This window comes from Pararge aegeria, chromosome 14 (genome assembly GCF_905163445.1).
Source record: "Pararge aegeria chromosome 14, ilParAegt1.1, whole genome shotgun sequence".
NCBI lineage: Eukaryota > Metazoa > Arthropoda > Insecta > Lepidoptera > Nymphalidae > Pararge > Pararge aegeria.
The window spans coordinates 4,755,428-4,771,342 of record NC_053193.1 but is presented as its reverse complement, the minus strand read 5'-3'; the positions used below and the strand labels follow the sequence as shown (position 1 = coordinate 4,771,342).

Genomic DNA, 15,915 nt, shown 5'->3' with positions numbered 1-15,915 from the left:
CGGTCGATTGTGGAATATTTTTTAATTTTTTTTAATGTCCAAAAAAACATTTGAACTCCCAACACAAAGTTATGGAAAATATAAATCTACAGAAGTTTGGAAACAAAATAAATAGACGGGCAACATTTTCTTCTTAACCGTCCATAGACTATAGAGCATCACTAAATGAAACATGAGTTGTCTGCTGAGCAGTGAGCGACCGTAATGCAATCGGCGAAACGTTCGTGTTCAACCGATTTGTAAATTGGTTTCCTAATCGCCAGAAAGAAGATATGAAATTAATTTCGTTATCTAAAAACTGTGCAGTCCGTCTACGCGAGTGTTGATTGTAATGCCGAAGTGTATTGATTACAATTAAAGGTGATTTTAAGTGCAGTGATTTATACGAGATTGGTTTGGAAGCATTTTGCCGATTAATAATCTCTCCGTTGCCTTAGTTTGAACATTAAACTAAGCTAAAATGCAAGCGATCAAGTGTGTCGTTGTTGGCGATGGGTAAGTAAACGAAATAATTTTGCATTTGTACAAACAATTTTGTGGTACCTACTAAATATCGTAATAAACTCTGACGTCATTAAAACGCATCCAGACCTGAGAGTGGTCTTGTTGAACGATAGTGCACGTTATTAACTGACTTTAAAATAAAGGAGGTTATAATATATTTACACATACTTGTATGAAATGTCAATGTTCGTAATTTAGTATGTATGTACTTACATATTGTTTCTTCGAAAACGAATCGACCCATTATAGAAGACTTACTAATTAATATGTAAAGTTTTATTACAGTTAACTATCTAACAATCGTGAGTTATTTACAAAAATTTTAATTAGTGCTTAAACTTATACATTTGTCTCTGTGTAAAAACCTAATTTCTATTTATTGTTCGCCTTATTAGTTTCGTCTTTCCATCTTTTAAATTGCTGTCCCTTCCTCCTGTTTCCTTCTCTAATGTATCTAATATAACTTATCTACATAAAAGTTTATGAACTAATACAACACTAGATTTTAGATCTTTAGTGCAATTCAAAATAGTTACAGGTCTTTAGCATTCTACAAATACTATTTGTAAAAACCTTTAGCATTCTACAAATACTATTTGTAGAATGCTAAAGCTTTGTGTTTATTAGAGTTGGAGTAAATGTGGGCAATATTGGTGACAATTTAGCTTTACACAAAAGTAAAGGTGACTAAAAGTAAATTGATAAGTTGTAAAGTAGTGCTATCCTTTAGTACAGAGACCATTGCGATACATACAGCACTATTTTGACAGCAGTCAATAATTTTACTCCAGATATTTGTGTATAACAGAATTGACTGTATTAAATAGTCAATGCCGTCTGTCAAATATATCTTTTAAACTAAACTATATTGACAGGTTTAAATGTACTGCTATCCTTTTCTACTGGACCTACATTTAATTTTAAGTTTGTATGAGCTCTTTTACCTCTTTTGATATTCTGCAATAGACACAAACTTATTGTCTCTATAATATAAGGGACTATATTAGATAGGGGCCAGTTGTAGTGAATTGACTGTATACACACATTGTCTTCAAAAGATAGAAAAAATAATTTTATAATGTAAAATGTCAATTGTTGATATTTGGAAAAGAGCTACTGCTGAGTTTCTTGCCAGCTTCTTCTGCTGGTAGAATCTGCCTTCCGACACACAGACAGATTTGAAGTTTCAAAAGTGCTTATATTAGACCTACTTGATATAAATGATTTTTTTTTTCTCTATAATATATTTATATTATATATATATATATATATATATATATATATTTAATATAAATATATATAAATACAAAGAGATATTTAAAAGTGTAATGAAGAGAAAAAAAAAATCATTTATATCAAGTAGGTCTATATATATATATATATATATATATATATTTAATTTTCAGTTGTGTATTTTCTTCCCTCTTTTTTGTGCAATAAAGTGTCCAGTCCATTCTCTATAAATTCTCAATGTGATACATTATCTATGTAACCCTTTTTAACATCACACATCCACAACATGTGTATGCTAAAAATGACAACCAAATGTTCCATGAGAGGTGAAATTCAGTCAAAAGTCTTTTAAAACCACCTCCTTTTCATAATTCATTACAAATTGTCCTCAAGAGATTGTGCTTTCTTATCAAATAATTATCAACAATGTTATCTAAGCTATCTCTATTGTAGTAAAATGCAAAATAGTCTTATCTCTAAAGTCATACTGATTATTGCAATAAAGATACTCTATTTTTTGTAAAATACATGACTGTGGTAAATATCTTTATTAATATCAGAATTTATAGAGTTGTTTTTATTCAAGAGTAATTCTCTGACTTAGTTTGATATGAATGATTAGGGAAGTAAATCAGATTTTTTTGTTCTTGTGGGAGCTTTTTGTTAAAACAACAAGTTACAAATTAGTCATAATGCTAGATTTAAATTATAATAAAGAATCAAACTGCAGTGTGTGGAACTGAAAAAATTCTTACAACTATTATAAATACGTAGTTCTTCACACTCCTACACAAATAACCTATCAACTTGACTTGATTCTATGGAGTTAGTTCAAATGATGGCCAGTTTAGGAAATACTCAAATTCCCAAGAGTGTTGTGAGTGAGTTTACAGGAACTGGAACAAATTTTTATATTAAAATGTTACATTCTCTAGGCTCAATTTAGTTTCAACAGAATATACCAACACAATACCTTCATAATTATAAATACAAGTCTGCATTACCATATCTAATTCACATTCATAAAGTGTTCTCAGCAAATGTCTATGTAATTTTCTAAAGATGACTCAAGGTGAGCTCAAAAGGGCACTGACACGGTGGCAGGGTGAATGTAAATTGTCCCATTTCCTCTTTGTGTAATATACAGCTATATATATAACTATAGTTATTGTTTGTAGTATTCCATGGTGAACTAGTATACTATACAGGTACATTGTTGACATTTCTTTATTGATCTTATTATAATAAAAGTATTTCTGATCTTCATTGTGGATCTTGTAGTTTATATGTGCAGTCATTTGTCTATAGACCTGGTCCTTAGTTAGATTTTTAGTTTTAGGTCAAAATTTTCAGGTTGTGGGTTTTGCTATTAAAACTAAGCATTGGTAGACTCCTACTTGGTTGCCAGACGAGGAAACTACTAGACAGAAGTCTGTGGAATTTGGAAATCCCTGCAAATGGCAGAGGTCCATCCAGGGCCAGTGAACCTAGTGGTTGATATGATGATGATGAAAATAAATTTACAGTACTAGTCCAAAATAAGGAAATTGGTGAGGTTCCACCCTGGCCTCCAGAAAGTATTAAAATAATAATATAAAGCCTTGTCTTTGGAAGATAAAAATACTTAATATTTTAAAATATGCTCCATGAGCACCATTTGTTATTATAAACAAATTAAGCAACATCATCATTATAAAACAGACCACACAAAACATGAATGTAAAGAAATAGGTCAGTGGACTTACTTTGTTGAGCTTTGATGCTGTCTCATTAAGCTATGGAAAATCCTCTTTGCACTAGAGTTATACAAGGATGTATTTATTTATTCATAAGATGTTCCACCAATCTGTAGTAAGAATTAATTATAGTGATTATAGTGTCCAATGTGTTAATCAGGAAGATTTTGTTACCAAGTTTGCCTAACATCCAAGGATTAGCTTATTTGTTGTCTACTAGAGTTCAGTTTTCTATCTGCCTTAGCTCCTAACTACTGCATTAGCTTCTAGGAACAGATGCAGAAGAGCCGCTTAACTTAAGTAATGGGTACCAACCAAATCTACCTTGCAGATTTGTTGGGTACCCATTACTTAAGTTAAGCTTCGGATATGAGCTAGGGATTTCAGCTGTCAGTCAAATAGTCTTTACTCAAGATAGCTAAGATATGCAATTAAATTGCATGTCTTAGCTATCTCGCGAATCTTCATTATATATATAACTTACACCTTTCATATGCCTTTGATATTATATACCAATGAACTTGTTTATAATCATCTGCTCGCCTAATGTCAACCCCTTTTGGGAAATTTTTTGTTAGTGGGTTAACCACCACCTTTTCTGTTAAGGTATCTCTGTAAGATTGTAATCCCCTTCTAATTGCAAAGTCAGGCAGTGCAATATCACTTCTGAGAGGCACACAGCTTAGAGAGCAGTGATACAATTAAAGTATCACTTGCTTCAATGGTGAAGGAAAACATCGTAAGTAATCCTTCATGCCTGACAGCTCTTATTAATGTTCTTAAAGGTTTGTCAAGTCCACCGATCTGCACTGGGCCATGGTGGACTAAGGTCTTAAATAAAGGGGTTATAATTGTGGGCGGAGACCCATGCCTGTAGAGGGCCAGTCATAAGCTGATATGATGATGATGAACACAGCTTGCATAACTAGGTTTGATTGAACAGCTAAATAGCTTCACAAATGAGATTCAGATCCTCACACCGCCCAGCAACATCATAAATCTCCTTGCTCTTGTGGCAAGCCAGCCTTAGTAGGTCAGCCGCCTTTTTGTCGTGGGATGTGGACGCGGTGTGGTATCAATTTTAGCGTCGTTATTCTAACTAGATGACGTCATATGACATAGGTCTTACAGTTTCACGTTTCTGTTAATTAGTAAGCAAGTTCTTTATGCAAACTAGGCGTAGGATTACAGGTCGTTTTATTTATCACTTTTGCGTGAAGAAAATGTAGTTTGTTTTGCTTGACAATGAAAGGGTCATATATCATATGTATTTTGTTTTTACCTGTGGATTTATATTTGTTTATTGGTTGGACATGCGATAGTTTCGCAGAAAGAGTACTAAGTACTAACCTACTCAATAGGAAACTACGGTACCCTTGCCTTTGACTTGGTGTTTCGCTTATTATAAGGCTTTACGACGTCATGATAAATTCAATGTAGCGAGAATAATATGAAAGGCGACGTAGAAAATAATATCCTAATATAAATAATTGGTATACCTACCTAGTACATACTTAAATGGGTTTCCATTAAATTTACACCGTTTCAATAACACTTAGATAGTGCGAGATCAAATGCAGGCGGTCAATGAACCCGGTTACCATTCACACAAGGAAACCGTTAATTAATTATTTTTTTAAGTTAATTTGTTAATTCCCTTAAATATAAACGGATAAAAGGGAATACGTGCCAGTCCCAAAAATTACCCGTATTACACGTACGTTTATTAGAACCGTTCCCATTTTAAGGATTTTTAACTTAATACGTATCATAAACTAAATTTAAAGTGCACTGGTCAAAAATGAGCTTTGATGGTTGTATTTATTACAGTATTCAATCGAGGCTATAGTGGCACACTACTCATAGCATGTCCGGTCCAGATTTAAAAAATAGGTGTATCAAAAATACCTACAAACGTTACGTTATTTTTAAAGCGTAAACGTTATGAATTTTCGAAGCAAGGTCGTTCTATGACATTTAGAATTTATTTGCATTTATTTTAGCATTGCCGAAGTTTTTAATTGTTGATATTATAAAAATAACGTATTTTAGTCGTTGTGGTCAAGGCTAACTGGTAATTGTCAAAGGTTGCTTTGTTTTCTTTTCTTGTTTACTAGCTGCTCCCCGCGTTTTAGAATGCGTTTACTTAAGGTCCTAACATGAAGTATTATTGGCTACGCGGATAGCACGTATAGACGATTAAGACCCGTCACATCCCGTAATATTAAGTTTTCAAAGTCAAAGTCAAGGTCAAATATTTCTTTATTTAATTAGGCAAATAGATGGCACCTATGATGCGTACATTACATGTAAAATATGACATAGGAGTGAGTTGATGGCGATAAATAAATTCGTCAACTTAAAACTAAAGCTACGAGGGTTCCAAACGCGCCCTGGTCTAAGAAGAAGCCCACAACAAACTTAGCCGGTTGTTATATTTTTTTTTGTTATCACCATCTCACATTGTCATTTAAAAACTATTAAAGAAGCAACCTGGTTAAAGCAATAATTTACACCCAAGCATTTTTATCGTTGACGTAGTCCTTAATACTATAATATGACTTTTCTATAAGCTTACGTTAAAAACAATTTTCGAACTGTATTTTAATATTCTCCTAAACTGTGTGACCAATAACATGCAGTAAAGAGCAGGGTTTGTCTATTTTTTCTTTAAGAAAATAAAACTAAACACACTCACTTAAAGAAAGTCTCCTTTAGCTATGTTTGTTTTTTATTTATTTATACACTTTTGTAATTTTAAATTTAAAACATATTTAACACTAAGAAGTTAAACGTAATGAAAAGATTATTTACAACAAAAGTGTATTATATGAGAATAAAAATACGTAAAATTACGTATTGAGAGGTATTGATGGTAGTTTATTGCTGGGCACAGGCCGTCCCCCCCCCCATAAGTGGCCAATTTTAATTTATAATATAGTAAATAAGATAATTTATATTGTTGTAGCTATGGATTTTATTTGAATTCAATTTTTTTATTATAAGGTAAGTAAAAATAAAATTGAGCTGTACATATTATTATTGTTTTGATAGTATAATGACTCTATGTATTTGCTTTTACTCATCTCATAATAATTCGGGAGAAAATAACCGGTGACAGACCACGCCAATGATACGGGAAAATAACAAATCGCTGTTCCGTGCAGCTGCGTCCAAAGTACAGCTAGCCACAAATGGTTCTCTAACAAGAGACTACAAAAAAAAATCGTTTTTTTAATAAAGTAACAGTATACCCACTGTACCTACGTTTAATTCAACAACTTTACACTGTATTTTTAAGCCAATAACGTTATAGTCTTGTATCGGCTATGTATTTAAAGGCAGTAATACAAAATCCAATTTAAAATCAGGCCAGTAGCTTGTCTGCAAAATAGTGACAAACAAACGCACAAACATGCATTAAAACCTACGTATTGTCTGTATGTCCACGGGGGTACGATGAATGAATGAATGAATGAATGTACACAAAAGAAAAATGTAGTTCCAGAGATATAAATACGAGTATATACCAAGAGGGTACAAATTGGTGGACTTATCGTTACATAGCGATTTCTTCCCGGCAACCAAAGGCGTAAAAGGAAAAAAACATAGAATACTATTATATGGGTGCGAAAAAAAATGTTTGGTATTGTGTTATTCACAATAAATTATAATTTTCAGCTCGTAGTAAATATAGGTTATGCACACCTTTCTCTTGAAAAGCACATTTAACCATCATAAAGAGGTTATAATAAAAGCCTTGAAAGCCCGCCAACCTGCTTTAGAGCAGCATGGAGATTCTAACATCGTTATCCCAACTATGAGGGAGGCAGCCTGTGCCCAGCAACGGGCTATTCTTACTATGATGGTAACAATACCTCCCAACTTACATAAAAAGTTCAAAATTAAGGACCCATAGCTCATGTCGAATCAGAAAGTATGGTAGGTCGGTTATAAATAGTTGTAGGTACGTGCACTTTCTTACACGTATAGCCATCACTTTCCCCTTAGGTAGTTGGTTGGGTACATATTGGTTTCTATATTTGGCCAAAGTCTTGCACTGTTAGAAAGTTAGGTTTTCTATCGAGGTAGCCCAGGTGCACTGTTGGATTGGAACGTGACGTGCATTAATTTAACTCACCGTCTATAAATACACCTTTTTCCTGACTACATGTTAAACTGATGTGCTCTTAATTCACTGTCCTAGATGTCTAAACCACAGTAGAAAAGCGGCTTGCATAGTAAAAGCATCTTGCATTTTTATTTTACGTATTTCTAGTAGGTACTCATACTCCTATTAGCAAACGTCAAAAACATGTCTTACTATCTATATTTATTACAACAAAGTCGTGTCAGTTACACCATTTATAGCACGAGAACGGATTGACCGATTTTCATTAATTTTGTTTTTTTTTATTCCTGTTAGATAATAAGTATTAATATTCAATATTTAAAAAAAAAATTAAAATTCAAACAATTATCTAGCCGTTCATTAGTAACAAAAGTCAAACCGCAACTGACAGCGCACGTCACAACCCAATCGTAAAACTGTTGATGTTGAGAGGTACATTAATCCGGAGTAAGATGAGTTTTACGTATTGTATTTTATTAAGACATTGAGATGTAGAGTATATTAAGGCGAAATGAAATTCGCGGGTACAGCTAGTTTATGATTATATTACCAGCCTATGTTACTCTCCGTCCTTTCAAATAACTCTTTTATTAATAGTCAATTGACTTATTAGTAACTACGATTAGTTGTTTTTATGCATACTAACAATAACGTTTGTGATTTCCTGCACTGATAATTTAGTTTATTTAACTACCTATATATATTATAAATCAATATCCTATAAATATTCACTTTTAAACAAAATGAAAAGATACTTGTATTTCTCCTTAAAACTATACAAATTTGAATTGCGCGTTATTGTATTTGAAAACGAGAAATTCTTCGTCGAAATCATTTATCACCATTGAATTGAAAGCAAATTGTTGGTAACGATATTAGGAGTAATGGTTCTGATAACCCTTATCGGACATTTGGTAAATGTGTTTGGATTTTAATGAATTATCAAACTGAAACTGTTTTATGTTATCTAGAAGTGTTTTTAAATGAAATATAAAAATTGCCTTGTTGTTCTTTTGGTTAGTATGATCAACAACGAGGTCATGCGTTCGAATTAAACCTCCCTGGCGCAGTGGTGAGCGATGTGGTCTTATAAGTGGTGTTTTCGGGTTCGAACCCCGGCGCGGAGTATTTGGAATTTATAATTTTCAATTTGCTCTGGACTGGGCCAGCTGGTGGCTAGCTACTACAAAGACGTGCCGACAAGCAATTTAGCATTCCGGTATTATGCCCGCTACCATCTCAGACTGAATCACCACCAGGTCTGATTGCAGTAGAGAGAAATCTATTTTTTAAATACTTTATTGTATACACCCAAAAAAAACTGTTTACAAAAATCTACTTCGAATTTCTAGCAGCCAACCTTCGGCGAGAAAAGCCAACGTGCGAGAATAACGAGCTAGTAATAGTATAGTACTAAACGCTGGGCTATCTAAAAAAAAGGAAGATGTGCCGTTTTAACATTTGACTGATTTTTGTAATAGTGCGAAAAAAACCCGTGCGATTTTATTTTACAATTCCGTAACATTTGCAATTATACAGAGAGAGATACACGCAGTTACGATTTAAAATTCGCGCAATAAATATCTGCGGTTGATACAAATTTCACGCTGTACGGTGCGGATTTCATTCGTGGGAATATTTTACGGTCTATTAAGACGTACGTACCTACATACATAACAAATTGAATTTTTTTTCGAAGTTTAGCTAGATCTCAATGATATTAGTGCAAATGCTAAAACTCCACTGCATTTTAATAAGTCAATTCGAATTGCAATTTAAATAAATTTTATTTCTGCCACTATCAAAGGAAAGGCGTGACTTGATACTGGGGAGTGAATGCCAGCTGTATTTCCCTCTGCACAAATACCGCTTCTAAGGAAGTCTGGGTTGAGAGTTGAGACCGAAGAGCGGGCGATGTATTCTCAATTACTTGACAAAACCGGACGAATGCGTCCAACAACCGGCTCTTTTGTTGTAAAAATAGTCTCGGCATCAATCTGGTGAGCACATTTTCTCATTGATATGTGTAATCACGCGCCCGCATGTCGTCTGCGTGACGTAGTCGGTACAGTGGACTTATTACGGAACGGACGCAATGAATGCGATGGCAACAATCGTTATCTGTGTGAGTTAAATTCATAGTAGCCAAAATTTTGAAATCGAAAATTCAATTCTAATTTCATCATTCATCGGAAAAAGAAATTCAGATCAAACTCAGGGCCGGGACCTCTACAAGTGAGCCCTCGACTGCAGTCTCACCTGGCAGTGGCGTGCACTCCATACATGCACTGTATACCCTAACATTTTCATATAACCGGCAAGGGAGGAGGATTTTGGCATTTTATGCCATTTTATTTCTTTACACTTCTTACCCTAGACCAAATACCTGTGCACGCCACTGATGGAACCTAAGTGATAATGCAGTCTAAGATGATAGCCGGCAAACCTGTTGTCATGTAAAAACCCATATCCCTATAGTTTCTAGTCTTAATCGTAGCGCACCACTTTATCGGTAGGATGGTAACTAACATTGGCCGAAGTGTCCCACCAGAGCAGTCCAGAGACAATTCAGAAATTATAAATATCCGAATTGCCATTGTCGAAAAAAGAAAGGAATAAATGAAAGAAAAAATTAAAATTAAAAAAGGTCTTCCGGTTCTAGAAACAGGATTGACATTGCCTAATTTAGAGCGTTCAGGAAAACAAGATTGCGACGATCGCAATGCATAAGTTTCGTAATAAGGGAGCAGTTGTAGTACTACTACATACTGTTTCCCACATTCAACTAACGCGATTGATTGATAACTCTTGAGCAATATATTGTGCGAAAGTTGCTACTGTTTTGTGAGTTAGAACAACAAGCTTCACATCTGGGAGTCCATATATTATCTTCATTTTGGTACGTAAAGATCAAATTAGTAAAATTTTTCCTAAACTTCTTTTTTCAATTACTATTATTAGATACATATCTTCTATCTATATATATATATATAATGAAAATGGTCTTCGTTTGAGGCTCAATCACGCCTAAACCACTGATCGTATCGACATGAAACTACGACCATTCGATGCGAAATTTTTCCTAGATGGTTTATGGCTATCTATTTTTTGAATTCCAACATTCCTTCATTTTTTTATTGCTGTTTTACTTTTATGAACATTTATCCCGCTAATAAAAACAAAAGATAAGCATTTTCTCTTGATTCTTTTGTTTTCATGGATTTCAACAGAGTGTATTAAACGGATTATGGTTTTTTACATTCAGCTAAGAATCTACTCACGGTAGTGGAGAACGGCTGGACCAATTGGGCTTTTTTTTATCTTCAGAATTGTCAGTAGAAAGTTTTGTATGTAAGAAAATTTTAAAAAAGCCCGATAAAATGTTAAAAATTTCGATGATAATCGAAGAATTCCCATCTATATAGTCACTCACCACGAAATCTCGGGAACCATAAGACTTAGAAACGTGAAACTTGGTAGGAATATTACTTTTGCTATGTAGAAGTCAGCTATGAATAGATTTTAAGAAATTCATTCCCCAAAGGGGATTGCGGGGGCGTTAACAATGAACAATTCCCGTTTTTAAACTATAGCTCCTATAGACTTCAAATTTGGTAGGAATCTTCTGTAAGAGGTGTAGAAATAGGCTATGAACGAATTTTACGATAGCTCACCCCACAGGGGGTTGCGGGGGTGGGTATTAACAATTAATATTTTTAATTTTCCAGCTAAAGCTCCTACAAGCTCCAAATTTTGTAGGAATTTTCTATAAGTGATGTAAAAATGATTTATGAACAAATTTTACGATATCCCACCCCAAAGAAGATTGCAGGGGCGTTAACAATGAAAATTTTCAATTTCCAAGCGATAGCTCCTATAGACTCAAAATTTAGTGAGAGTGTTCTATATGTAATATAAAAATGATCTTCGAGCGGATTTTACAATGAATCACCTCCAATAAGGTTCGCGGGGGTGGGTGTTAACAATAAAAAATTTCAATTTCGAAATATAGCTTCTAAAAATTCTAAATATGGTAGGAATCTTTTATTATTCACATAAAGAACATCTCAAAATGGATTTCAATAAAGTCTACTTCCGACAGGAATTGCGGGTGTGGGTGTTAAAATCTAAAAATTTTATTTCTAACCTGTAACTTCTACAGACTCCAAATTTGGTGGGATCTTCGTGTATGTAGGGATATTCGTGTATTTCCTTACAACAATCGTCTTTTTGGCAGCGGAGAAAAAGTCATTGAGAGGTTTCAAAAACTTAACTTTACATGTAGCTATCCAATCAACGGACTAAGAATTTTACATTCTTTTTACTTTGCAGACTACATAACCGACGAATTCTTTTATTGCGGGATCGCGGAAATGTAACAGATTAAAATGAATGCATTTTCCAAGCACATGAGATGTGGAAAAGAAATTTAGTTACTTATTCCAATAGAATTCATAAAAAACATGCACAATTAAATTTCTATAAAAAATTGATGTCACGGAGAAAATTTTAGTTAACAGAAAATTCGTCGCACTTGAACCTCGACAGATTTCAACTTCCCATATGAGACTTGCAATGACTTTAACTTAAACTTTCAATGCTCATTTCAAATTTTTTTCTTCATGTCAATTATTATTAATTTTTGGAAGAAAGGCACGGAAATGTTATAATGATTGCACATTGAAAGTTACAATGAATATTAGTGAGAAAAATCACCTGGATGAAAGATACAGGCTAAATCGATGGAATTTGGAATTTGAGTAAGTCTAAACAATATCGATGCTTACAGTTCTATCCGCGGGGTCCATTTATGTTCATACAAAAATAAAAAAAAGGAGAATAATAAAAATATGAAAAAAATAAATAAAAATGAAACATAAAATGTAATTTATTTCCTTTTTCAATTCGCCCAGCGAAGCGGGCGGGAAACGGCTAGTATATATATATATAAATATTCCGTCGGTAGGAATTGAAAAATATTAACTAAGTAAATGGATGCGGTGTACATATGAAAATAAAATTTCTTGATTGTAGTTCAAATTCGAATCTATCATAAGATTAAGTTAGAGCTGACATCCTCCACGCTACTCCAATAATGACTGGCGAGCTTAAACGATTATTACCTATTATTATATGATAAAGCCAGGAGCGTTCTCAAAGTCTTTTCCGAGGCACAGGGCTCAAAGATTAAACATCACTCATTTACAAAATGAGTGATGTTTAATCTTTTCGTAGAAAATGCACTAGCAAAAAATTATACTCAACCCGGGAATCAAACCCAGGGTATCGTGATCCGAAGTTGCTAGCTACTAGATCCACGACGCAGAAACAGAATATAGGCGATAAACTAAAACGCGGTGCTGTACCTACGTTAATTTTTAAATGCGCCCGTAAATGACATTTCCTGTTTCTACTATCGCAAATCACTGGACCCTGTGGTCTCATACATTGGTATATAAAGTTTAATAATCGAAGCGGGTATTACTATCATTTTATGAACGTTGAATATAAGTGAACTGTTGTAGAACTAACTTTCGTAATCGAAGGTAACATGCAAATGGTTCATTAACGATTTATCATTATTTATTACACAGTCTGTACTTGATACTTCTATACTGTGTACAGGAAGTAGTTTTGCAATAGGTACATATTGAATTTAGTTTATACTAGGCTTAATAAATAAGTGCGGATTTCGAATCGTTCCCAGCACGCACTTCTAACTTTTCTAAGTTCTTTGTCATTTGAGCAAGAGCAGAATATTACTTTCTTCAACGGTGAATAAAAACATCGTGAGGATGGCTGCGTGCCTAAGAGTACTCCATGGTGTTCTCAAAGGCGTGTGGAGTCCAGTACACCAATCTGCACTGAGCCAACGTGGTGGACTAAGGCCCTTAACCCTACTCATTGTGGGAGCAGACATGCATTGCCGTACCGGGCCACTACAGGGCCCGGTAATGGTTTTATATGTTGAGGCTAAATTTACTATGCTTTCATAACAGATCGTGAAAAGCAAAAATAGTTAGATTTAATAGTAAAAGTGCTATCAAAGAAATAGATACCGGGTAGAGATGCGATACGAGTGACATAAAAAGTGATTTTAAACAAACAAAATAAATTTTTGAAAACTAGACCGAGAGTACTCACTCTAAAAGTGTATTGAGTGAGTACAATGAATGTGTAAAGATAAATGTTCAATGATAATGTGTAAAGTTCGTTTAATCAAACAATTTGCTCGCTTTGAAAGCCGCTGCCCGCTTATGGCAAAAGCGTGAGTTACTTCAAAGACTGAACGTAGGTACTGTAGACGCTCTGCGTACATTGGTTCGTCTCAATTTTGACGGCCGATTGGCGCAGTGGGCAGCGACCCTGCTTTCTGTGTCCAAGGCCGTGCGTTCGATTTCCACAACTGGAAAATGTTTGTGTGATGATCACGAATGTTTTTCAGTGTCTGGATGTTTATTATGTATAAGTATTTATGTATATTATTAATAAACATATTCATCAGTTATCTTAGTACCCATAATACAAGAAACGCTTCTTTTGGGGACTAGATAGCGATGTGTCTATTGTCGTAGTATATGCATTTATTTATTTTTTATTAAAAAAAAAAAAAAAGTGGGGATTTAGTCTTACAATTTTGATTTTTCATTCGTCCTAGTAATAAATTTAAAATATATATTATATACAATATAATAAATGAGATACTAAATGATTAAATAATGTACCTAGCGTGTGGGTGGACTGCACTCTATCTGTGCTCACTAACTATACTCTCTCATATTATAAATTCTAAAGTGTGTTTGTTTGTCCTTTCTTGACGTCCTAACTAAACCACCAATCAAAATCATATCCCTGATTATATCCCCTGGCAAGGGATACAATGTCCACCTGCCAAAGCAAGGCCAAAAGATTTTGAGCAAAAATCCCTTGTTTTTTATTACTCGCACCATATTATATCCACTTCCAAAATCTGCCCAAAATTTCGGAGAGCAAAAACTTTAACCTTTCCGCGGCAAGAAAAATGTCTCCTGCCCATGTTAGGAGTGCATATTAATACCGAATATATTACATTAAATTTGCATTTTATATATTTTTTATGATTTGTGTTGAATTTCTATTAATTAATTTATTTAATAATGAATTTGTTATAATATGAAAATCTGTCGTATTTTGCTACTGTTCATTAAAAAATAAACTAAGCTAAATAAACAAAAGAAAAACTAAACGGTTTCAAAGGGATTTAAAAAAAACCGCAATAAACGGTGCCAAAGAACGCCGGCAACAGCTATTAGATTTATAATACATATATATACATAAATAGGTAATATAAATATACTACGACAATACACACATCGCCATATAGCCCCAAAGTAAGACGACTTAAGAATATTTTTTATGTATAATGTATATAAATACTTTAAATATACAGATAAACACGTAGAAACTGAAAGACATTCACGTTAATCACACAAACATTCTCCAGTTGTGGGAATCGAACCCATAATAGCCTTCGACTCAGAAAGCAGGGTCGCTGCCTACTGCGCTAATCGGCCATCAAATATATTTACAATCATCACCTATGCTGCCTCTCTCGAATATTACAAGGATAATGATGCACTTCAATATTTATTTTAAAACTCCAATTAATTAGGTACTACATAATAGATTTAAATGTCTCACTTCCTCATTACTAATGACAGTAACAAAATACCTATTTCGGTAGGTGTATCGTGTCGGTTTCACTTTTTTTTTTTTTTTATAGTAATCATTTACAGAATTAAGAACATACAGAAACCGCGTAACTAATATTGATTAGTCGTGTAGCGCTGTAAGCATCAAAGACCACTCCACTTTAGTAGGGTTGTTCGAACAGGCAAGTCTCATCACTCCATTTAGCAGTAATTATTTCACCTCTTAATGTTCTAATCGTTCACCATTAAATGTGGAAAGTGGGTAAAGATTGTGAACTAGCTACATTATGCGGGTGTGAAGCGAGGGATTTTCACTGTTTTTAGACACAATGCTCTGCATGCAATAATGGCTGAACGAGGGTTCTGTATGTTCTTAATTCTGTGTAATAATTTACAGACCAATAATGGCTCACCTGAGGTTAAGTGGAAAACCATACACAGAGCTCAAAAAGAGAACAACACTTCGCAGGGCATGCAAGGAATATACGTCATTGCTGCTTGGATGAGCTCTTCTTACCTAAATCAAACGCCCAATGCCCGTTTTCACTCACGACAAACAAGGCAATAAAGTAACGCCTAAATAAGTAACGCCTAATCTAAGGATACTCCTAGGCAAACA

The 15,915-nt window shown here is 34.1% G+C and overlaps 1 protein-coding gene across 1 annotated transcript in view; it reads left to right on the top strand.

The window, feature by feature from the left end:
- Nucleotides 1–178: 178 nt before the first annotated feature.
- The window catches only part of LOC120629176 (ras-related protein Rac1), a 59,261-nt gene continuing 43,524 nt past the window's right edge, over nucleotides 179–15,915 (top strand). Inside the window, exon 1 of the mRNA XM_039898011.1 lies at nucleotides 179–495. Coding sequence (XP_039753945.1) covers nucleotides 461–495 — 35 coding nt within the window. The 5' untranslated portion in view covers nucleotides 179–460. The remainder of the gene's footprint in view (nucleotides 496–15,915) is intronic.